Source organism: Dendrobates tinctorius, unplaced genomic scaffold (genome assembly GCF_039654945.1).
Source record: "Dendrobates tinctorius isolate UK_male_01 unplaced genomic scaffold, ASM3965494v1 ptg000098l, whole genome shotgun sequence".
In the NCBI taxonomy this organism is placed as follows: Eukaryota; Metazoa; Chordata; class Amphibia; order Anura; family Dendrobatidae; genus Dendrobates; species Dendrobates tinctorius.
In genome coordinates, this window is record NW_027361766.1 from 8,899,791 (window position 1) to 8,924,663 (window position 24,873).

The 24,873-nt window shown below is 40.2% G+C and overlaps 1 protein-coding gene across 2 annotated transcripts in view; it reads right to left on the reverse strand.

The window, feature by feature from the left end:
• Positions 1-24,157, reverse strand: part of DENND2C (DENN domain containing 2C) — a 40,122-nt gene extending 15,965 nt beyond the window's left edge. For both annotated transcript variants that reach the window (XM_073587085.1, XM_073587084.1), the window contains exons 1-7: positions 23,902-24,157; positions 4,443-5,551; positions 3,793-3,941; positions 3,010-3,122; positions 2,637-2,807; positions 930-1,023; positions 700-744 (exon numbers count right to left, since the gene is read on the reverse strand). In XM_073587085.1, coding sequence (XP_073443186.1) covers positions 700-744; positions 930-1,023; positions 2,637-2,807; positions 3,010-3,122; positions 3,793-3,941; positions 4,443-5,284 — 1,414 coding nt within the window. In that variant the 5' untranslated portion in view covers positions 5,285-5,551; positions 23,902-24,157. The remainder of the gene's footprint in view (positions 1-699; positions 745-929; positions 1,024-2,636; positions 2,808-3,009; positions 3,123-3,792; positions 3,942-4,442; positions 5,552-23,901) is intronic.
• Positions 24,158-24,873: the final 716 nt, after the last annotated feature.

Consider the following 24,873-nt stretch of genomic DNA (forward strand, 5'->3'; position numbering starts at 1 on the left):
GATCTGAAGATGCTTCTAGTACAGACAATATGGGGATTTATTTTTAATACTCTAGTCATGTGTCTCAGAACCTGAGGGAGCTAAAAATGTATTCTGCTGCTCTTGGTTTCCTTTAAATTATGTATTGAGAAATATCATTATGGGCGTCATGAGATTAAGGAAGACAGCCTAAGAGTCCTGCCCAAATTTCAAGTAAACACATGCTTCTACTCATCCATGATAAATCAGGTTGTCTATCCAGAATGACCAGGTATTCTGGATTTACAAAACCATTGTCTTCCTTACTGTTTGAACTTTTATTGGAAGAAAAGAAGATGGGCAATTTCATCTATTATTACTAGTATTAAAAAGTAACTGGTGGGAAATTTGGTCAAAAGTCGGCTTGTCTGGCTTTAATGGGACAGGGAGTGGTGGAAATTTTATACAATATGAGATGAAGAAAGCCAGTTCCCAAACATGGTCCATACAACTACTGTATTCAGATAATTTACTATACATCACTAAAACCAAAATATGTATGAGAGCTGTAGTTTTACAATTTTATTGTTTTTTACCACATATGTCCAAAAAAATTCAACATAACAGTTCAACATAGCAACAGCTAAAATAGAGGCACATCCTTGCTCCTCCATAACTTATCAAATAGGGGCAATCGACAAGCAGAAAGTTACATTTGGAAGAATTTATTTATTTTCTTACTTTTCTGACGATCCTCTGCTTCACTTTCAGATTCACTTACTTCTCCTAAAGAATAAAGATAAGGGAATACCATAAGTAAACCTTATAAGCAATGCAGCTTCTTAGGATGTGATTTACAAATATTAAAATGGCTAGGAAATTTAAAGAAAAAAAAATAAAAAACATTGAATAATTCATATGTACTTGACCCCTCCCACACATCCCCTCCCCCTCAAAAAAAAAAAATATACCTTTAGATGTAGTATCATGGCCAGTGAAGGTCTGAACTTTAACCCTCTTCTTTCCACGTTTCGCATCAAAAATATCCTGAATCTTCATCACAAGCTGGAAGAGTAAAATAAAAGTTGACCTTACCAGGGTGCAAGTATCGTAATAAATATTGCACAATGACAATCCATAAAACAAATAGCAAAAAATGAAAATCATATACATTGGTAGAAGCGAGAAGAGACATGGGACTTGCTCCTCTTCAAAGTCTGAATAGAAAGCACAAACGTTCTGGAACAAAGAGATTAAGCGGCTGCAGAATTAGGACAGGAAGGATTTTGTGCGTGTGCTTCCTTTTTAGGCCAATCACATCCTGCATGGAGACTTTTTATTTTGCTTGTGTTAGAAACACAGGATATACAATGCGACTATAGTTGAAGACAAAGTAATGTGAATGTGTAGACTATGCTTGATAGTATATGTAGCAATAAACGACAGTCATACTTTAAATTCGAGCCAGTGAGAACACAGGATACACCAAAGTTTAAAATATACAACTTTGAAATTCTAGGCTAGTAAAAACTTCAAAAAGACTATCCAACACATCTAAAATTCCCTTGTCACATATTGCACTGGGTGAAGATGGACAGATCGATTTCAGTGAAACTGTATTATACTCAAAACGTACAACAATGTGCATTTTGGAGACTACAGGGTTTTATTATGATTCATTCAGTACATATTCTGCAAAATGGCAGTCAGCATCTTGATGAACAATACTGGGCCAACAAAAAGTTAAAAAACAAACATACTCATCCCACCAACCACCTATCCGGCTGCCCCCAATGCTCCCCGTCTGGTTCTCCATGCCTCAGTTGCGCCACATTTACAGTTTAGGACTGCTCATCACTGGAATTCCTGGCCTAGGCTTAACACCAGGCCGGAAATGTGGTGTGACAGAAAACTGCACAGGGAGCAGCGCAGTGGCTGGAGAAGTGACTAGGAGGGTCTTTTTTTCTTACACCTTATGTATATTACTCTTTGAGGTCTGGAGAGAACCATTAATAGGGAAACATTTAAATCGCAAAGAACAACTGGGCTGGGAATCAAATTTAAAAAATTCTTGCAATATGGCAAATTTGAATTTTGTGAAATCCTCTCATCTCTTGTATTGGGTCATTGTATCAATGAATTTCAAGTATTTGGTGGCATCATATTTCTAGGAACATCTCTATTACTAGATCGAACAATTTTAAAACTTTTCTTTTTAAATAGTCAACATCACAAAACCACCATACTTCTTTATAGTCACAATGATTTTACTGTAAAGCAACTTTCAGATCACATTTTACTGCCTATACAGCACTCACTTGGGGTCTTCCTTCTGAGTACCTGGACTCAGTTTGGCCTTATTTCTGATGGGTCCATCTTTTTAGCTGAACACGATACGGTATTCTATGACACTACTGTGTCTGAACAAAATTGCGTACAACTGTCGAAAAGTTGGTCAAACAGAGTCCACATGCTGAACTCCATTCATCTCACTAAAGTCAACAGATTTGTCTAAGGAGTATCTGAATACCATTTTTCAGGTATCCAATGGAACACCCCAACAGAGTGCTTAATAGTTAGCAAACACTATGTATACACACACGGCAGATTTGTTGCAAAAATTTCTGCACTTGTCACATTCATCTGACTAGGGTTTGCAGAAAACAAGGGAAACATACCCGAGGAAACTTTTTCCTCTTTTTTGCGGTTTCTCCACCATTCCGGAATACTTTCCATTCCATTAGTGTGACTGGTAGGGTGGAATCCTTGGGGGCCTTCTTGTGAATGTACAGCTTGGTGCTTTTCAGCTCCAGCGTTTGTCTTTTCAGGAAGTTTGGTTTTGAAGGGATCTGAAGAAACAGGTTGACCATTACTAAACAATAAAAATAATTTTTCTCAGGTAGGCATTAAAAGCAAACCTATAAAACTGTTGCACTGTTTAGGTCTGCACTTACAGACATGTCGTAATTTTTAACATAACTTTCAAGGAGGAAAATGTAATACTATTGCTTAGCCGACTTGTATGATCTGCGAATTGTAAGAATAACTAACCTTAGGGGCTTTGATTGTACATCTTGGAGGTGGGATCTTCCATGATGTTGGCATTTTCCAGACAGGTAAAGGAGATATTTTAATATCTTCATATGGATTTTCTTTCTGTGGAACTAAAAAAACAAAATGAATAATTACTAAACTTAAAGGGGGTTGTCTGATATAGGGAAAAAAATAAAACATAGCTGAGTTTAAGGAGAAAACAAAGGCACCATTTTTTTACTCTTACTTTATTCCTGCTGCTTCCATGAGTTTTGTTTTTTTAAATATGTCATATGGAAATATGAGTTTATAGATAGTGCCAATTTTTATTTTTTTCACACAGGGGCGTTGCTCACAGGAATCACTGGGTTGGGGGGGTTGTCTTTAGGCTGTTTTGCAAAATTACCCTTTTAGCAACACCGTCTTGATGAAGATAAAAATGTATCATTACTATTTCTATAGACCTATATGCGAGATTTAAACAAAAAAAAAGTAGAATAATCTTGAGAGCAGTAAAAATAAAATGAGAGCACAAGCCGTATCAGGACCAAATCTCATGTTGTTACTTGATGCAATTTTCAAATGTGACAGATATCGCTTCCAGATATGGTGCAGACCACCGGAGTGGCCTATACTTGATTCGTGGGGGCGTTGGGACATGAGTAAACCACAGTTTTGTTTTTTAAGTAAATCTATGTCTTAATTTTTTTTTCTTCTTTTAACGGACCACCTCATTAATACAAAAACTGCATAAGTAGTAAAAACACAATGTAATAGATGCAAAAGTAGCTGAAAACCTACATGCAACTTCCTCATAGAGGTTGTCCTCTGACAGTGTGTGATAGAGAGCTGATGGTGAGGGCTCACTTGGTTCTTCAGAGATCTGAGGGTGGTTTGTTTGTTGTATGAAGCGTCTGAATGTTTGAACATCTTCAAATTCAAAGGATTTCCTAAAAACAAAACAGATACCAAGACATCAGTCGCAACATTTCAAAAGTGCCATGATAGAAGGACAATAGCGTCAAAGATAAAAAGCAAGCTTATATAAAGGTCCTAATGTTTTGTTATTGAGTTGTATGTTTTTTCCATTTCAAGGGTGAAATGATAGGCCTATAGCCCCTTTACTGCTAAACAGCAACTGAAAGCTTCACTGTATATTAAATAGACAGCTTTTTGCTGATGTACATTCTTAATTTTAAAATAGTCAATAATGTATTGAAATATAAATATTAAAAATTTACTTATGCCATTTACTTTACACTTTTTGTAGTCAATTACAATATCTTTACCATTAGATTTTCTTGTAGTCATTAGTAGTGCATTTTTTTCAACAGTTATGTTACTAGATCATAAACCCAATTGCTGCCAAATTCTTTACATACTTCATATTGTCAGAGCTATGCTTCATAAAAAAAAAGTTGTATATCTGATTAGAAGGCTAAACGTTTTACCTTTTAGATCTGGGTCTTAGTTTTCGATTTCCAGCTTTCTTTGGCTCAGGTGGTGGCACAGAAGGATCCGAAGACTCGGCATCACTATCATCCACAGACTTTCTTCTTCTATGATTGTGATAATTGTCCATACGTTCCTCATGATGGTTACAGTTAGCGTATCGAAATGTCCTTCTTGGCTTAGGGAGAGGATTTATTGATGGACTTTGATCAAATGGTTCAGTATCGTAATAAATGTTTTCCATACTGTTCATTGCAATTGTATGATCCACCATGCCACCTAAGTCTAGCTCCTTCTCTGTTGAAATGCTTTTACCTCTTCTTCTTTTAAAATCCAAAACCATCTCTGTCAAATCTTCCTGTGAAATCATACTTGTTTTCTTAAACATTCCAGCTGAGGTGTAAAAGTTTCCAGGAGGAAGCTCTATTTCTTGGTCTAAAAATGTCTTTGCTTTATTGTTAAAGTCTGTTGGACTTTCTAGTGGGTCCTCATAAATATGTGGTTGGCCAGGAAGGACCCGGTTATTTTCACCATCTAGTAAGTTGCCACTACTACCTTCCCTGAAATCCAAACCCAAATTCTTACCACGACTTACACCTAATTTTCTATTGTCCAACCCATCCTCAATTGATTTTGAAAGTTCATTTTGGTCATGGAAAGTTCTTTTGGGTTTTATGTCAAGCAAATCTCCACATGAGCCACTATTGGCCCTAACTTCCCACTGGGAGATTTTCTGCCTGATGTTTTTGCAATGACTTCTTGAAAGAGTTTGTTGGGCAGATCGGGTCAAGCCACATTCTGGGCTACCCATAGTATGCATCACAGGCATCTCTATAGTCATAACAGACTCATAGTTGCCTCTATTGGATCCGCTTAGAGGAATTTTTGTATCCAATGGTGTAAAGACAGTTTTTGTAAATATAGTTTAGTGCTTTTTTAATAGTAAAAACAAAGCATTAAATCTAATTTCCCTAGAAGATAAAATACTAAAAGAAGTATCTTAGCAGTATATTTATCTTAGATAGAACTTGAACTACTTCTCAAAGTTATGAAGGCTCTACTCCGCGGCAGCTTGTAACCATGAGCTTCTTTCTTTCAGGGCCCCCAACTGAAAATCAAATACATATTGTTACAATGCGTCCCATAGATAAGAGATAGAGCAGAAGCAACAATAACTGTAGTGTTTCAGAGCAAGAGGAATACGTCATGTTTAAAAGATTGTGAAGGACAAAAGTTCTAAAGAAAAAAAAAAAAAATCTTACAGAAGCAGAAATACAGATTGTAGCAAAACTGACAATTAGATCTTAGGATATTATTCCCTCATTTCATGAGTAATAAATGGAGATATGATCTAAAATACAAAGTGGATGACAATATACATAAACATAGCTTAATGCAACCCAACAAACTGTAAAGTTTATTTCAGGAAACAAAGAAGTGGGTTGTGAAAGATCAGAATGAATCAGTACTGACCAGGAATAGACAGAAGGACTGGTAAACCCCAGGCTAGCTACAGTAGTTACACGTGTGGGAGATGGAAGAACAGGATAAATAATAAAGGAAGAAATTATAGGAGGAAAATCAAAGGGGGCATTATGTAATGAGGAGAATGAAAAAGACCTCAGAAGAATAACACCCAGGCATTTGTTAAGAATTAGAAATAATAAGGATTAAAGGTCGAGCAGTGCACATTAAATGGTTTGCTTCATATGGTCAACCCTTGGAAGCTGACTAAAGCTGGAGTCACACATAGCGACTTACCAGCGATATCAACGTGTCAGGATCGCTGGTAAGTCGCTATGTGATCGCTGGTGAGCTTCACCAGCGATTAGCGCACGCGGCGTCGCTGTGTTCCTTAGCGCTGATGCCATGGATCCATGTAAAAAATAGAATTAAAATAAAAAATATTGTTATTCTCACCTTCCGACGTCCCGCGCAGCATTCCCGCCTCTCTCCACGCTCCGGTCCCAGTAATCCTATGCGAGAATTACCGCTATGACGTCCGTTCTCGCGGTCATTCTTGCAAAGGATTACTGGGACCGGAGCGTGGAGAGAGGCGGGAATGCTGCGCGGGACGCCGGAAGGTGAACAATATTTTTTATTTTTTTTTATTATTTTACAGCTGATCGCTGGTCTCCCGCCTGTCACACACAGCGATGCATGCTGGCCAACGGGAGATCAGCGACGAAAAAAATGTCCAGAGGTTTCTTGCAGCGATCAGCGTGACCGGCAGGGGGGCCAGTCGCTGATCGCTGTCACACACAGCGATCTCGCTGGTGAGATCGCTGTTGTGTCACAAAACTTGTGACTCAGCAGCGATCTCGCTAGCGAGATCGCTATGTGTAACTGGGCCTTAATTCAGTCAACAGATTTAACTTGAGGAAAGTCTGTGTTAACTGTATGCCAATTCAAGTAATACTACACTTCCCAATCAGGTCATGTCCATGTTCATGTTGATTACACGAGCTGTACATTATTATTTCTGGGGTTTCTCAGGCAAAGGTCATTGGTTAAATAATGTAATAATGGGAATAGATGTTCTTCTTGACCTCCTTGAGGCCCTCACACACAAGACAAAATCAGCTAAACCCACCGATAACGACGGTGTTAAGTGTATAGGGGTGCCAGCCAACTGATGGTTGGGAGAGATAGTTCTCCCTGAGATAAGCTGCTAGCCGATGTGTCAGTTTGCAGCTTTCTCATAGAGCACATAGTAGTACTCGGCTGAGCGAGTGCAAGTGGATCGCTTTGCGCAACCTCTGATCCACGATCCATGTCGATGCTCTCTGGTTATGGACAGGACCTATGAGAAGTTCCTGAACTTTTAGATTCCCCAGAGCTGCTTTTAATTTGCTGAACTGGCGTGATGTCATTTGGGTGGCGCACAAGTCATGTCTTGCCAGCCCGGAAGCACAGGAAATTTGTCCACCACCAGAGACTAGCAATCTGAACCGAGGACTGGGGTTGCACAAAGTTATCCGCCCATCCCTAACACTAAATGAAGATAGGACAAACCTTTTGTGAGTTGTCATCGCATTCTTGATCTTTGGGGGTCTCAGCTATTTTGTGCACAACCCTACATCAATATACCACCAATTCATTTTCTATGCAGTAAACTGACTAAATTATACATCCACAGTAGGCTGTTGCAGTGGCCTACCAGTAGACACCAACAGATCTGTTGAATTACATGGACTAAGCATCTTGGAATTAATGAGTAGATGCCTGGATTATTATTTATTCTATCATATTCCATAGCGCTTTACAGAACTTATCATCGCTGTCCCAATTAAGGATCACAATCTAAATTCTTTACGAGTAGGTCTTTGGAGTGTGGGAGAAAACCATAGCACGCAGAGGAAGCCAACGTAAACACAGGGAGAACATAAAACCACCATGCATGTTGTCCTTAGTAGGATTTGAACCCAGGACCCCAGCGTTGCTAACCACGGAGCCACAGTGCTGCCATGCTGGGCAAAAACAGGGTTTCAGCTTTGCAGAGTAATAATATATATTGAACACACACATTTAAACTAAAAAAAATTAACGTATCCAAAATTTTTATGTTGCATTAAAGATGGTAACATTTAAGATGAGAAAGTGGTGGGGGGCTAACAAACTGTCATTATCAGACCAGTGGTTGACTGGTACCAGTGATGGGACAGTTCTGTACAGTGGGGCTGCACAGGTCGGCACTATAAATAATATCTGACTATATAAGATGTAACTTTTCCTGCACAGAAACACAAAATACATGATATCTATCTATATCTATCTTTTCCGTTTTTCCATAAAAGGCATTTCCTATTACTCAGCCAGACAAGAAGTGACCTGTTAACAAAAATAATGATTATGTTTGATGTAATAAGTTCATTTTATGGAAGTCCGACTGCCAGAACCTGACAGATGATAGCAATTATCATTTTTGACTACACAGCCACACAGACTTTTAACCAATGTCTACGCGTAATAACAGGGTTTGTTCCCACTGGGGATGCGGGAGGCAGGAAGAAAGGATTGAATGTGAGGAGAAGATATGTTTTTCCAGCTTCCTGCACTGTTAGCTGTGCCCACACCCTAAAATAGTTTCATAAACTGCTTTCCTGGCATTACGAGACAAAAAGGCCTGAACATGTCAGCTCAGCTTTTCTTTCCTGAAAAGCTTCTGAAAGCAGGAGAATTTCTCTATGGCATTACAATGTGTCAGTCAGTGGTGAATCCAAAGGAGACAGATTAAAGTGTGGTCGTGAAAACCAGACTCGAAACTATGGTCGGGTTGTCACAGATATCAACTACAAACTTTAAAAAGTTTCACCGGTTATAAAATAGTTGTTTGTTCATTTCACCCAGTTTTTTGGAATAATACCATTGACATTTTTAATACAGCTTTTTTTAGCCAAAGCCAAAAAATACCAAATTTACACTTTACATTTTTTTTTAGTACTTTGGATCAAAAACCAAAAAAGTGGTGCCCCCCCAGTATTTGAAACTTCTTTTAAAGGGAATTTGTCATATTGAAAATGGTACCTAATCTACAGGTGAGATGTTCTAGAGCAGTGTTTCCCAACTCTGGTCATCAAGAGCCACCAACTGGTCATGTTTTCAGGATTTCCTTCATGTTGCAGTCGGAGTTGGGGAACACTGTACTAGAGCAAAAGTAGCTGATCGGATTGATATACGCGTTTGTGGGAAAAGCTTCAGTATAACTTGTATTTTATTAATTGAAATCCCTAGACTAGCAATGGTCCTATTCAGCTATTCCCCGTATGATTACGCATGCAGAGGTAGCGGTCAGTCACAGAGTAGGACCACCCAATGGACTCCTATACATGCAAACACCAGGGATTTCAAAGAATTTGCTGAATCTTTCCCAACAAACCGATATCATTCGGCTCAGCTTTTCCATCTCTATACTGCGCTGTCCACAGATCACACTGCATGTACGATGTGACTAGGATAATTACTAATGCAGCCCTCCCTACTCACAACACATTCAAATTTGTTATGTTCTGTGGTCTGCATAGTACACAATTACAAATGTGGAATAATACCTGAATCATTTCCTCAAATAATGTATGCTATTTGCGTCATCTGACACAAGAGGCATTATTGGATTGCATCCTACATGTTCCTTTCCTCTGCCCTTTTACATAATTCAATCTGTGTAAATTTTGTCTTTGTTCTGTTGCTTGTGTCACAAAGAGCACTTACTGGGCATTTGATTTTTCTGCCCCTATTCTGTACATCTTTGTGCTTGTGTGTAAAGCAACTGGAATACTATGTCAGGTAAAGATGAGCAAATTGATTTGTTGCAAACAAACCTGGCAAATTCAAACTATTTTGTTTTGCGTGAATCGATATAAATTAATTACACTAACTAATTTACACAATGCAAAAGATTGCATCAGTCAGAAAAGGCTATCATAACTTTGGGAGCAACCGGATGAGTTTCTCAATAATGTCTTGCAGCTATCATATCATTGTATAGCACCCCCTATCATAGCCTGTTTAAAAGCCGAGACAGGGAATGCAGCGCTACTATCACTCACTATCAAGGTGAATCTTTAGTGACAGGATGTCACAATTCCCAATTTGCAATATTAAAAGACATAGAACTGTGAATATATTGTACAGATGATGTGTATGAAAAAACATTAGTGAAGAATGGTTCTCATCTGTTTACCCATAACCATATAAGTGGAGATCACTTTGACATTACTAAGTGTTTTTACATAGAAGAGCTTGAGGCAGAATGAATACAGTCCTAGAAAGCCTCAGTGTTAGGCTAGGGTCACATGACTGATTTTCTTTCTTCCAAGAAAAACAGTCATGTGATCAGAACATAGTGTGATCAGATTTTCTCAGATGCGGAGAAAAAAAAAATCTCCATTCCTTCTGTCTGTAAAAATCGGACTGGCTCGGATGTCCTCAGAGTGCAGTCTGATGTTTTCCATGGGCCCATGGATAGACAGAGAGCAACATGACCTTATAAGATTCCAGGAGTGCAATCCTACCTGCTGAGTTTTTCAAGAGGGAGACTTCAGGAAACGTTGGCCTTTTTATTCCAGAACCATTATTTTTTATTTTTTCTTCACTCAAAAGCAGGTTTTTTTTGAGTGTCTTTTGTACTGACATTTTTCAGATTTATTTTTTAACTCCATTCTACAATGAAAAATCCGCTAAGTTTTTCCAGCATCTTTTGAACCTTCCCAGTGACATATTGTAAAGTACAGATTGAGTGTATGATGCCTGAAGTAATGGTCTACACCCATACACACACATATCCCTCCATTTTGAAACCTGAAGTGGTTAAAAGTTGCAAATGAACAGCAAGTTGTTTTTACATAAAAATGCATATATTTATTCTTGTGAGTGTTTAATGCTTTTTCAGCCCGTTTTCTAAATCGACCCACCTTAAAAAAAAAACAAATAAAAAACAAATACCCTAACACATTAATAAAAAAAAAAACCTCACTGTAAAAACCCAGCCATAAAGGCTTGTCCACTTTCATAAACAATTTTTGTACACCATAAATGCATTAAAAATGTGGATTAAATTCCTACATTTTTCTTTCTACAACTCTTTAAATTCTTAGGCTGGAGTCACGCTAGCGTACGGCATCCGATGCGAGAGCGATCCTAGGCTTTATCGGATTGCACTCGTCTGATTTCATCGCAAGTGTGAGCGAGCCCTTACAGTCATATAGTTTTATTGGTCCTCCACCTCTCTCCAGCCTATGAAATGTATGTTAAAGCATGACTTCATATTTGACAGCTCTCACTATCGATCACTTACTACACTGCCTACTGGAGTGGCCTAAAATGTGTGTGTGGGGGGGGGGGGTTGTTTTTTTAATTTGGGAAATTTTAGTAATCCATCCCCACTAAATAAAATTTCCTACAAAATTATTTTAACTGTTATATAAGCAATACTGTTGATGTGAGGTGACAACCAACAGGCCGTCTCCTATTATGTGATGTGCACTGCATGAATTGCTTCCAAAGAGATTTTCAACAGAAAGTAATAAATCTATGACAAGTAAAAACACGATATATACCTCCAGTAAATTCCAGAGTATAATAGACAGGTGTGGCTGCAGCTGTCTATGGATGACATGAGTCAGGATAAGGACAGTTTTAATCATTTTTTTTCTGCAGGAAAAACATAAAATGATGACGTCCTTGTATTTTAAAGATTTGCATGCATTGCGCATAAAACTGATCTACATTGCTTTGGACTTCAAGCAAGACAATTGTAGTTCAGTCACTTATCTCCTGTTATATAAAAATCTTTGTAATAATCAATAAAGGACAGAAAGTCTGTAAATATTTTTAGCACATACAACATTTCTGCAAGTGATTTTATTGCAAATTTGTATGTTTTCTTCAGCAGCCTGCAGTATTTACAATACACTGCAAGCTGCTTACTTTATTTCATCTCAGTCTCTATAGTTGCTCCCTGTAGGCTCAGTTGCTATCTCTTCTTGTATCCAATATGTGCATCTAGGCTCAAATTAAAATTTGATATGATTTGATTAGATGTACATTTATGGTAGGAAAGGGACTGTCAGAGCGATCTGCCGGATTTGGAAAGAAATTAAATCAGGCAGCTTGCAGTGTTTTGGAATACATGCAAGCTGCAAAAGAAAGCAATCAAAAAACGTTTAAAGGGAACCGGTTACCAGGTTTGGCCGATACGAGTTACGGACACCGTATATCAGGACTTATCTGCAGCATTCTATAATGCTGTAGATAAGCCCCCCGATCCGACCTGCAAGAGAAGAAAAATAAGTTTTATTATACTCACCCGGGGCGGTCCGATGGGTGTCGCCAATCCTGGTCCAGCGCCTCCCATCTTCTTATGATCTCCGCCCTCCCGTTTGCATCATGGCTCCCCGGCATCGTGCTCCTGTGCAGACGTACTTCTGCCCTACAGATTAAGTACACCTGCGCAAGAGTCCGATGCCGGGGAGCCATGACTCAAGCAGGAGGGCAGCATCGCAAGAAGTTGGGAGGCGCCGGACCAGGACCACCCTCCGGGTGAGTATGATAAAACTTACGGTATTTATCTTCTCTTGCAGGTCGGATCGGGGGCTTATCTACAACATTATAGAATGCTATGTATAAGCCCTGAAAGGCAGTGGCCGTATTATATCGGCCAAACCTGGTGACAGGTTCGCTTTAACCAATTGCAGTAATTTTTTATTCCCCATAAAACATTCATTGCCCTAAAAATATATGCAAAAGGTATAAATAGCTTTTATAAAAAAAAAGTACATCTGCATCATTGTAACCATTTTCTGTTCCATTATACGTACATTCACTCAAGGCCTAAATTGTGCAAAAATAATTGGCCAAGATTCTGGGGCTTTATCTGCAACACACCAATAGTGTGTGGCAGATCCTACTGATTATAAAGAAGTTTGTAGGATTTCTGTCATAGTGGTCATGATAAGAAAGGGTAAAACAGCGCAACCAACAGATTTCTTTGCTATAATCTTTTTTTAATCAATTTATATGAGTGGGGGCATATCCTGATAAGATATGGGTTCGATTTTTATTTTGACAGTGACCCACATTCTGTTCTTAATGAAAAAATACATATTCATTAAGAAAATCCAAGTCAGCCAAATACTATTTTCTCCCTTAGAATTTTCAGCAGCTGTATATAGTTTGATTCTAGAAAAATCAGCTACACTGGGCATTATCAATGTATATTAATGCTATTAGACTAGTAGTAAATTTGAAGTGGTGCCAAAATTTGGCTGCTGATTGAAGTGAACTTGGCCAAGCTGCTATACTACATACAACGTAGAGGCTCCTGTGGCACTTTTTTGGATTTATAAAGTCATGTTTCATTATCCTTAAACCATTTTAAAAAAAGTGCTAAAAACTAAAATATTGAAAAAAGTTAAGCAGATCAGTTGTTTAACCAAAAAGACAATTTTTTTGCCTAGTATTGATAAGCGAACGTGCTCTTTTAAGGTGTTATCTGAGTATGCTCCTGGGCTAACCCAGTGTCTTCAGAGTGCTCGAAAAATATGTTTGAGTCCCCACGCAAACAGTCAATCCATGCATGTGTTGCGGCAGTCGAACACCTGCCACGGGGACATGAACATATTATTCGAGCACATCGACGACACTCGTTTAGCAAACGAGCATACTCTGTTAACACCGTATCCGAGCATGTTCGCTCATCACTACTAGTAGAGCAAACTTTTTTAATAACTAAAATAAAAGTTGTAGCATCATGCTATGAAGACATATGTGACTTGCTTAAATCCTACAATTGTCATCTTCTAGCACCCCTGCGAAACACTTTAATGTAACAACAATGGTTGTAGTGAAACAAATAAGCAATGGCCTACAGGGCATTAGGTGAGCTTTGAAGCTGATGAAAAGAAGCAGTCAGTCAGTGTCTAGTTAATTTTCTGGTCTCACCATTATGTGAAGACATCATAAGCTTTGAATACTATGTATAACGGTTGGTTAGTTAGGGTAATTTAAGTCTCTATGCAAAAATAGCACACATGACTTCCATCTCGTAAATTCTTTGAGTTGCACAGGTCCATCATATTCAGCCATGCCTTCACGTGAAGAAAACATTAAAAATATTATGCATCAAAAGGGAAAAAAAATCTGACTATGTGGATTATAAAAGGCATCTATTGAGGTTGTGAATACTACAACTAGTTACTATAACCAGAAAACTGAAGATTAGACTCTATACAACTCCATCAGGATATGGAGTCTGTCCGCGAATCGGTAACCACAACAAAGCCCACATATCACAAATTGAAGACAGTACACACCCTTGGCCAGATTACTTTTTTTGCACTGAAATGATCAGATAAACTGTGGTGCCAACAAGCTGATGACCTGGACAACCAATTTTGACAAAATGTTATCTTGTCCCAGGGTTTGCACTAGCAATACCAAAATAAACAGCCAGAAAAAAGAAAGCACACAAGGTTCCCAGTGATTCATAACCTAAAATAGACCTGCCACAACCTCAACTGAGACAGTATCTGAACTGCAAAAACAGACTATGCCCTCTAGCATACCTAAAAAAAGCAAGATCTCAAGTATGAAAATTCAAACATCTTTCTGGATTTAAGGGACTCCAAAGAAAAATTGACCTGTACTGATGTAATGAAGAGATTATGACAATAAGAATCTTAACCTCTTGTCAGAGGCCTCTACCTAGCCAAATCAGATCTCCTGCTTTGCACTGATGAGAAGCAAACATCCTGTAACATGTGTCTGCAAATGGAGTGTCTGGTTTTGTTTTCAGTCCTTAGTCACGCTGCGGCTCTTGGTTACCCGCTGATTACCTTGGAAACCAGCGTGCATGCTGGTTTCCAGGGTAAACAGCGGGTTTCTAAGAGCCGCGCGGCTCTTATATACCCGCTGTTTACATTGGAAACCAGCTTGCTCGCTGGTCCTGATTGCTGGAGGGGCTGTCTATGTGACAGCTCACCAGCGATCAGCCTAACTATGTCCCAGCGATCCCATCCATGTCGGATCATTGGTGGGATCGCTGGGACATCGTTATGTGTAACGGGGCCTTTAGACCTCTTGCCTCGAGTACTTGATATCAAGAATTCGAAGAAAATTGTAGGTATATTTTAGCTATGTGAACAAAGTTATCTGAATTCCATTCTGTTCTAAAATATGGCGATACAGCAAGAAATACAGAAAATAATGCCATAGCGAGGCATAAAATACAGTGCACAAAAATAAAAAGAAGTTGGGGGAGGGGGGGGCCGTACTTCTGCAGATTTATATTCTAGCCTATATCTGTATAAAATCTAGAGAATAATTTTAATAAAAAATGTATGGGCAGCCATGAGTGGTCTTCACCTAGAATAGGTTTATCGGTAAGGTCCATATAATTTCTGGTAATTTTTTATGCTGTAGAATAATGTTTAATAATGACATTGCAGAAGACAGAACATCTTCTCTCAGTTCCTGATACGATTTCCTATTTTTACAAATCAAGTTCCTTATCTAAAAGCATCTAATATGCAAACTTTTTTCCTTTTAAGAAATGGGTCTTATATTTAAAACCTGGATAGACAATAAGTTAAGCATGCAGCCCAATAATGGTGGAACACGATACGAAGTGTTCAAAAAACGTGAGGACTTTCTGGAATGACTCACTCGCAGTAGTTAGCACTCACTAGTATATCTGGTCTGCTTGATATGGGAGAATCCAGAGTACAACGTGTTTCACACCCAGTTATAATTATAGTCCGGGCACATCAAAATTACTCCCATGAATGAAAAGTTTAAAAAGGTGCAACCAGCATGTTCTAGAGTCAAAATCTTTTTTTTTCTCCTTTTGTGTTTGAATCAAATGTGTATTTTGAAATTAATTGAAGGTGATCTAAGGGGTAACAAATCTCCTTGTGGAGAGTGACAAGCCAAGCTGGCATGTCAACAGTGAGGAGACTTATAAGCCATGCATATTCTTCTGGGAAAGTAAATATGCAAATTGTCTGTTCAGAGAGGAAGAGGACTAGAACTCTAGCGCCACCTATAGGAATCAGCATTCTCAAAGTCAATATCGGCCCTTCAACGATGCAATATGACTTAGGATAAAAGCCAAACCAGAATCTCAATTTGCAGAAATGGTGTTTCGGGGTGTTGCCCCTCATCAGAGCAAAGTATGAGATCTGATTTGGCTAGATTACAAATTAATAGAACAAATGAACAGCCCCCAGGAAGCATTACGCTGGCCATACACAGGAGATAGCTGTTGACCGAATGAACACACAGCCAACGGCTACTTTGTCACCCAGCTCCACCATAAATATGCATTATGTGCTCAGACGATTGTGAATTTCAGTAGAGAAAGAGGGGGGGGGGGGATTTGCCATGTTGAATTGCCCACACTTCCCCCAACGTGTCTTCAAGATAGAGGACACCATAAATATAACTTATGGGGCCAATCCAATCAAAATTATCCAGTTTGTGTGGTTGTACATTTCCATGAAATTATCAGATACTAGTTTAATAAACTATTACCTGGTCACCAAGGTTTTGTCAATTAGTTTTGAAGAGCGTGGACACCGATGTCAGCTATAAGGGGAGGATTCAGGACTTATATATACACAGAAACATAAGCTTTTCTATTCATAAACCGTATTATATTACAATTTATACTATTGAGTCAGGATTTTATTGCAGGTGGTTTTCAGCCTCAAGCTTTTCCCATGGCCATTCAACATAGTGGAGTTCTGTAGCCTATAATTTTAGTTATGCTATAGAAAAATAAACTCCACCCTCACATGTGTCATTGAGCTTGGATCAATGAAATGAAGTTTGATTCGATTGTTAGTTCCTATGGACTGTCATGAAATGGATGCTGGTAAAACCGGGTGTTTGTGTCCAAATCTGTGCTGCTGATAAAGATGGAGGGCAGATGATATTCTTCAAAGCTTTATTTCAAAACAGGTTAACAGTCAACACGTTTCGAGGTCATGCAAGCCTCTTCCTCAGGACAAAACCTTACAAAAGAACATACACACTTGTCTTTGAACCCAGGACCCCAATTCAGCAAAGTTACAGTGCTAACCTCTGAGCCACTGTGTTTGTGGTGTTTTGGAAAGTGGAAAGACCACTGGTAGGAATTCTTTGAGCAAGTACTCATTTTACAAGGTCTAATATGTATGACTGTGGTTCCCAGGGGGACTCATTCTGTTTCTCCAGGCCAGTGAAATTTAGGCTATCTAAAATAAATAAGCCTGGGATCAGATTGATGATGAAACAATAAATATTTTCAGTTTATTTTACACAACAAAAGACTTCCAAGTTATGGACCATAGTCATTACTTGGTTCTCTACGTCAGTACAAAACCCCATTGTGAGTAAAAAAAAAAGTGCCTGGGGCCTGCTGATCACAATCATTAGTGTACAGCTGTGCACTAAATGGTGAACACACACCTACTATAATAGGTGCACGGTGGATGTATTTAGTGATGATTAAAGAAAACGTGTATGCCTAATAACACATAATAGTCAAAGGAAACTGTTGAAAGGCATAATGATTATGTTCTTACAGCGTAGAATCACCTTTGATGAACCCGCACTTGTGTATCAGTACATAACATATACAACAATTTGCAAATATCCTTATGTAGCTGAAAGTGGTTGCTTTATGGCTGAAGATTGGATTGGGCCTTATGGTTCCTCTGTGATGCCTCAGATATATAGTGACTCAATTTATCAATGCCATTAATCAATACCAGAGGCGCATCATTCACAGGTGAAGGGAACAATGTCCACACCGATGGTGGCCTTGAGTTTTCAGTAAGAGGGTCTGAAAAGCTCACATGTAAAGGCCCCCATACATCCTTAGATAGCCATCTGAATTCTTGGCCAAGCATTTCTGTGTTCTCTTTGAGAGGGTCTGACAGCATCTTATCTCAGCACAGAACAAAATAATCAGCCTTTACAATTCAGCAGGCCAGAACCTTCTTTCCCAGATATCATCTGTTGGGGGAACAGTCAGGCTCCCCATACACATTAAATGGTGGGCAGTTCCTGTCAAAATCTGAAGGTTTTGACAACTTTTACACAATGTGTATGGGGGGGGGGCTTTAAATTTTCTGACTAGTACCCGAATAAGAGTCTGGCACAGTGGACAATTTATTTGTATAGGACTGGTCTAGTATCTAGTACACGAAAAGTGGTTTATTCTACCATCTGGGATCACTTGTTATGGCAATACAGCAAAAACTAATCGGCCTAGTCAGTGGGACCATTGAAAATCCGTCCTCCCGCGTCTAATAAAACCCAAAAGCATACACTTATATGGATTAGATCTTTTATAGGTGGCCATAAAGCAGGCCCACGATATTCAGTAGGAAGATTTTCATATGTAGAAGCATGTGTAGAATTTGCACAATTAGGATTTGTTCACATTTTTTTCATGAGGTAAAAAAATGCAGCATTTTACATTAGCATAATAAATGAGATTTCTAAATTCTCATTCACACAGTACGTTTTTTCTCCTTCTCGTTTTTTTGAGTTGCAAGTCAATCATCCAGCATTTTTCACTCATTTAATTAAATGGGAGGGAGGGGTAGCATCAAAACATGAGTATTATAAGCAGTGGTTTCCTGGGTTTTGAGGATGATGAAAAAATAAAAAAAAAATCTGCTGCAAAATACTCAACGTGTGAACAAACCTTAAATAAATGTGGCCAGCATGTTGATGTTATCCATCCCCCAATGAAGATTACGCTCCAAGGTTCTTTCACAGATTACCAGCAGCCAGTTGCTGTTTACATGGCCAAAGGCAACAATTTGAACGCTACCTTCTCAAATAACAAGGTGATTTTCAGAGTTTCGGAGTACCTTCAGCGACCACAGAAAGCTACACTGAGCACAAAGGACACCTCTGTAACTAAAGTAGCCACCCATGGCGTGAAATTAGGATCTGATCCCACAGACATAGCACTGAGCCTCTGCTACAGTTTGTTACTGGTAGTTGGAAAGGAATCCAGCAGAAGAGTGTTGGTACATTCAGAAAGATCAGAAATGAGATTTTAGGTTAACGCCATAGTAAGGAAGCACAAGGTCTATTTGCCTGTCAAAGAAAGCTTTCTTAAATATACAATATATCATAAATACGGCAAAAATAAGGCGCAAGATGAATAATCAAAAAAGATGTCCAACATACAAAGGGACACTGACTCGGTTCTTTTTACACCACAGCGATAAATCCGGCCAAAAATACCATACTAAATGGGGTCTGATGCTCGTCATGCGGGGGGCCCCATGTTTCTATAACGGGACAGAAATACATAAAAAACAATGCTGATGTACACATAGCCCACTCGATCAAAACGTGAGTGGTATAAAATGAGAACATGAACATTGCAATGATCCTCCGCCATTCCAAAAAAAGAGCCATCCCACAGACGTCCGCAGAGACCATTATAGGTGCAATCAATTTACATGGGAAAAAGGAAGGGGAAAAACAAGAAGGTTGTCAGATGACAGTCGAGTGACACCCTACAACTGACACATGCAAGCTAAGGGGCATAGATACACCCCGAATCTTTGGCTGGAAGACTAATGCACCTGAATACTTAGTAGGAATATGTACCACTAATTTGTCTAGTTATTATTCTCTTATTGTCATCATTCCTTGCCCAAAACAATCAAACTTCATCTTAAACACACAATAGTCCATTTCCTAGTGGTCTTGTGAACAATATATCAAGGTCCAGAAAATTCAAAGGCAACAAAATCAAAGGCGAACGCATGGCCAATATAAAATAAGATTTGTCCGAACAACATGCCTGAATTTGGACCCTTTCATTGATACATCAGCTATTACTATGGGATTGAAGAACATAATAGTCCCCGGGAGCAGTCCCTCATTACTTCCACTTGTCAGCACTTTTTTGTCAAGAAGTGCCGGCACGATAAACACCCGTGTATCACCACCCTGAATACTAAAAAGCACAAGCTGACAACTGAAGCTCATTAAATGTGTTGTCCTGCTCGATTTTCTCAGTGCTATCCTGCTACTGGCCTACTTTCAACAATTAGCGACCATGACTTGCTACATTGTATGCTGATCCTGTTTAATATGGAAGCTCATGTGGAAAAGCCGGCAAAAAAATGACAACAGGTGTTAATGCAATTTTGTGAATGATCCAAAAAAGATATAAAAGATTTTCTGCAGTCGGGTGAGAGGGGAGCACTAATCTTTCAGATAACCGTTCCTTACAGTCCACATACACATTGTATATACAGTAGTTATAATAAGTCTACTGCTTCTATAGAAAGGAAGTCAGTGATCTCTCTGCCAGCACTCACATTTGGAGGGGAATCAGATCTCTGATGACCATTCCTTACAGCGCCACAAGTAGGTATGAGAAAGTATGTGGAAGTTCGGGTTATTGAACCTGACCTTTATTCCAAAGTTCGGGTACCCGAACTTGAGCCAGAACTCGAATCCCATTTAAAACAATGGGGACCCAAACTTTTTTTTTTTTTAATAAATTTTTATTGAAAGTTTACATTTTAGGCCGGTTTCACATTAGCGCATTTTCAGCGCGCGCACGGCCGGGGGTAGCTCCGCCCCCGAGCCGGCTCTCTGCCCGGCGTGCCCGCCCCTTCCTTGTAGCGCCGCCTCCTAGCGGACGGCGGCGCCTGCGATCGGCGCACCCTATCTTTAGCATAGGGTGCGCCGATCGTGCGCAGGCCGTGCGCTAGTTGCGCTTTGACCTGCGCTGCGCACTTTTGACGGTGCGCCGTGCGCGCCAAAATCGAACTTTTCGGATTTTGGCGCGCACGGCGCACCGTCATAAGTGCGCAGCGCAGGTCAAAGCGCAACTAGCGCACGGCCTGCGCACGATCGGCGCACCCTATGCTAAAGATAGGGTGCGCCGATCGCAGGCGCCGCTGTCCGCTAGGAGGCGGCGCTACAAGGAAGGGGCGGGCACGCCGGGCAGAGAGCCGGCTCGGGGGCGGAGCTACCCCCGGCCGTGCGTGCGCATAAAATGCGCTAATGTGAAACCGGCCTTACAAATAAGGTGATAGCAAATCTCAATACAGGGCTGTATTTGCAATATGCATAAGAGAGCATGTAAACGGTTGACAAACAAACAGACAAACTAACAACAGGGTAGGAGGCAAGGGAGGGGAGGGGGAAGCCCGAGGAGGGGAGTACGTTGTAGGGGACCCAAAGTTTTGATCTGGAAAATATTTTCTCTCTCTCTCCTCCCATACTTCCCTCGGAAATGGACTTCCGGGAGAAGTCCGTGTTCTGCGATCAGCACCAGACACTAACTGTCCGGTACGAACCCCAAACTTTTAAGTCTGGGTTCGCTCATCTCTACCCACAAGGCTCCGTATGATATCCAGCTATAGGATTGCAACTGAAGATCATGTTCTAGTCAAGAAGGATCAGTTATCCCCATGTCAAAAAGTTACAGTTAGTTTAGAAGCCTATGGATAAACTTTCTAATCTTGTAACTGAGTAAGAACATACCAGCAATTCCATTATTATTTTTTATCCTTTTACTACCTGATGACTCAAACTATACAGGAACTTGGCTTCATCACCATGTAACATGAACAGCCGTTCTCCTAGTCATCCGAGTCCCTTTCATTTTCCAAACCAGTACACTGGCCCAAAGCCGGAATGGCCAAATACATTTTGCATGGACTGAATAGCACGTTGTCAGCTTTGACGCTGGCTCTGTAGTCGCCATATAGAACCTTATACTGTATGCGAATGAAAAATATTAATTTCTAACAATTAAGTATTGCAGCTGCTATAATCCAGTGGCTACATGCAACTTTATATGCTGCGTCTACATTGTAGCATAGTTCAGGGGTTAATTTACAATACACAAGGTACCACATGAATAAAGTTGCAAAAAGTCAAAGGCAATTGGCTTTATGGCAGCTTGCTGTGGTTGCAGGGTTACAATGTGACCCCAGTCACTTGCTCTGTGCCGCAATGTAGCGCCAGCACACAGCAATCTTTGGATGCACGACTAAAATCGCCGGCATGCGACAGTTCTGAAAAGGCACGCTACAACTTGCGGCTGCTCAACTATTTTATAGCTCTGATTTTGTCGTATGTATCAATGCAACATCTCACTGTGTTTCAGTGTCATGAGACACTTGTCACCATGTAGCCCTAGCCTAAGGAGACACAGCACTCCATAATATAGAACAATAGGGAATGTGGTTGCCACCATATATGCCCTATAGTAAAGAACAGCAAAGACTCCACGATTCTATGTCTCTTATGGCATGTAAATCACTTCAAATTATCTTTAGCCAATATGTTCTTATTGTGTCTGGAAAATAACCGTACAAATTCTTTAGCTAACAATCCTCTAAATAAGCATTCTACAAGATATAAATGTTGTTCAGATAGCAGCCTAAATAAGCGCAATAATATGTATGTATGCAGTACCAAACTAAGCAAATCATTCCCACTGTATCAAAAAATTCCATGTATCAGTGCTCTGAGTAATCTTTCCCATGAGAGAAATTACTGTATCGTGGGCAATTTAACCCCTAGACCACCAATTCATGTTTTGCACATAATGCCAGCAAGTATTGAAACACAGGGCTCACAGATGGGAGTTGTAATTTCTCATCAGATGGAGAGACATCAGTTGTACACAGCTAAACTACAGCAAAACGCGATAATATTCCTTATTTCTATAGCAGTAACGCAGAATATGGGCAGATACCACAAAACAAATAGCGATCTAGAAACAATCCTGACCCTCCGGCTGCTTGATCTGTATTTCTTTTATTTTTGAACCAAAGACATTTTGCAGCAGGTTCCAGTTTAGGCTATGTGCACACGTTGTGTTTTTTGGGTGTGCGGATTTTGGAGAGAAAACCGCAGGTAAATCCGCAGGACAAAAGTCCTGCGGTTTATCTGCAGTTTTGCCCTGCGGTTTTACACCTCATAATGGATGAGGTGTAAAACTGCAGCGTTTCTGCACCAAACAATTGACATGCTGCGGATTGTAAACCGTGGAAAAATCCACAGCATGTGCACAGCGTTTTTTTTTTCCATTGAAAATAAAGGTACTGTACAACACAGCAGAATCTGTTGCGTTTCTACAGAGCCAAAACCGCTGCGGAAAAGCAGCAGATTTCACTACGTGTGCACATACCCTAAGGGTTTCAAATCCTGATCCCGAAACCAAACTACTACTGCGGCGTCCTCACCCTACCGGCTGAGTTATGCATTGGATTGCTGAAGGGCTAGAAGATAATGATGATATATACAATGCTGGTGTATACAAGGTTAATAGAGCAAAGACCGTCTGATTTTCGAACAATTGGTCCGATTATTACTAATCTATATGCACCAAACAATCGTAACACTATGGGGCTCACCTGATGCTCACAGTCCGTGCCTCGGAAAATAATGGCGCTGTATGACGAGTGCAGTCATGTCAGGAGCCCAAAAATGGTCTTAACATCACACATACCAGTTACATATGTTTTTCTTATCCAAAATCCTACATTTGGAAATTGAAGTAACCCAATACCCCTCAGGGTTACAGAGACATTCATATCCCCCTATTCATAAGATATAGGACAGCAGAAAGTATATGCAATGTTATATTTGTGCCATTCCCAAATATAATCAGAAAAGTGGAACTACAGATCTTCAGATAGCAGAGCGGTCAGCCATAGACCCAGCAGGGCAGATTGCAGAGCATTACTTACAGGGCAGATTGCAGAGCATTACTTACAGGGCAGAATGCAGGGGCAGCAGAGCATTACTTATAGGGCAGATTGCAGAGCATTACTTACAGGGCAGAATGCAGGGGCAGCAGAGCATTACTTATAGGGCAGATTGCAGAGCATTACTTACAGGGCAGATTGCAGAGCATTACTTACAGGGCAGAATGCAGAGCATTACTTATAGGGCAGAGTGTAGAGCATTACTTACAGGGCAGTGTCCAGCAGGGAGGCAGCTTCAGTATAAAATCCACATTACTGGAGGATGGAGTAATCCAGACTGTGATGAGCGCAGTGTGAATGTCCTGTGGATGACACTACAGCCAGCACTGACTGCAGTCCCTGGAGTGGCTCATTAGTCACACTGTGGATGTGCAGAGGCATGTAGTGAAATGTGCAGGGTGGAGACTACTGACATAGCAGTGTGGATGTGGGGAGGAAGCTTGTACACGCCAAGTGTTGTCATCCACTCCTCCCCCCACGTGGAAATCTAATATGTGGTCACAAACCATGTGCTCTTGTAGAAACTTACTCAGAATTCCCAATTTATGACAAACTTTTGAATTGGTTTTTCTGCTATTCATTTTATATCAGCGTTTGATCAGTTTTTACCATCAGTGATCCTCTGGTATGAAAAGAAAAATAATAATTGCAAAGTTTCTCTTATCAGGGCTCATGCAGATGTCTGTGGATCTTGGTCCAACCACACACCGTAATGCTGGGACTGGTCACTGGTATCCCAGCCCAGCATGACAGCTTCATACATTTCTTTGTAGACCCGTGAACAGTTCTAGATCTCCGAGAGGAAAGTATTTTCAGTCTGAGTGATGTCCTTGTAAAAATCTGACATCACACGGACCAATTTAATTGGGCTGTTCAGATGACAGTTGTTTTTAGGGTGCTTTTGGGTCGCCCTCGCACGCCTAGGGCAGCGGGGTACTCGGTACCGGGCCGGTGTCAAGGTGGGAATGTGTCACAGCAGCGGAGACCCGGTCCATGGCCTTGGGCACCCAATATCAATGGCGGTGATATTAATGGTGTTAAAGTTTATTAGAATAGTTCGTGACGCCACCCGTGGTGTTTGGCAAGTAAGATGTTGAGCCAACGCTGCATGCAGATCCGCTGGGACTGATGGTGTGGTGCAGCAGAGATGGTATAGCTCCCCACAGGTGGAGCTGTAGTC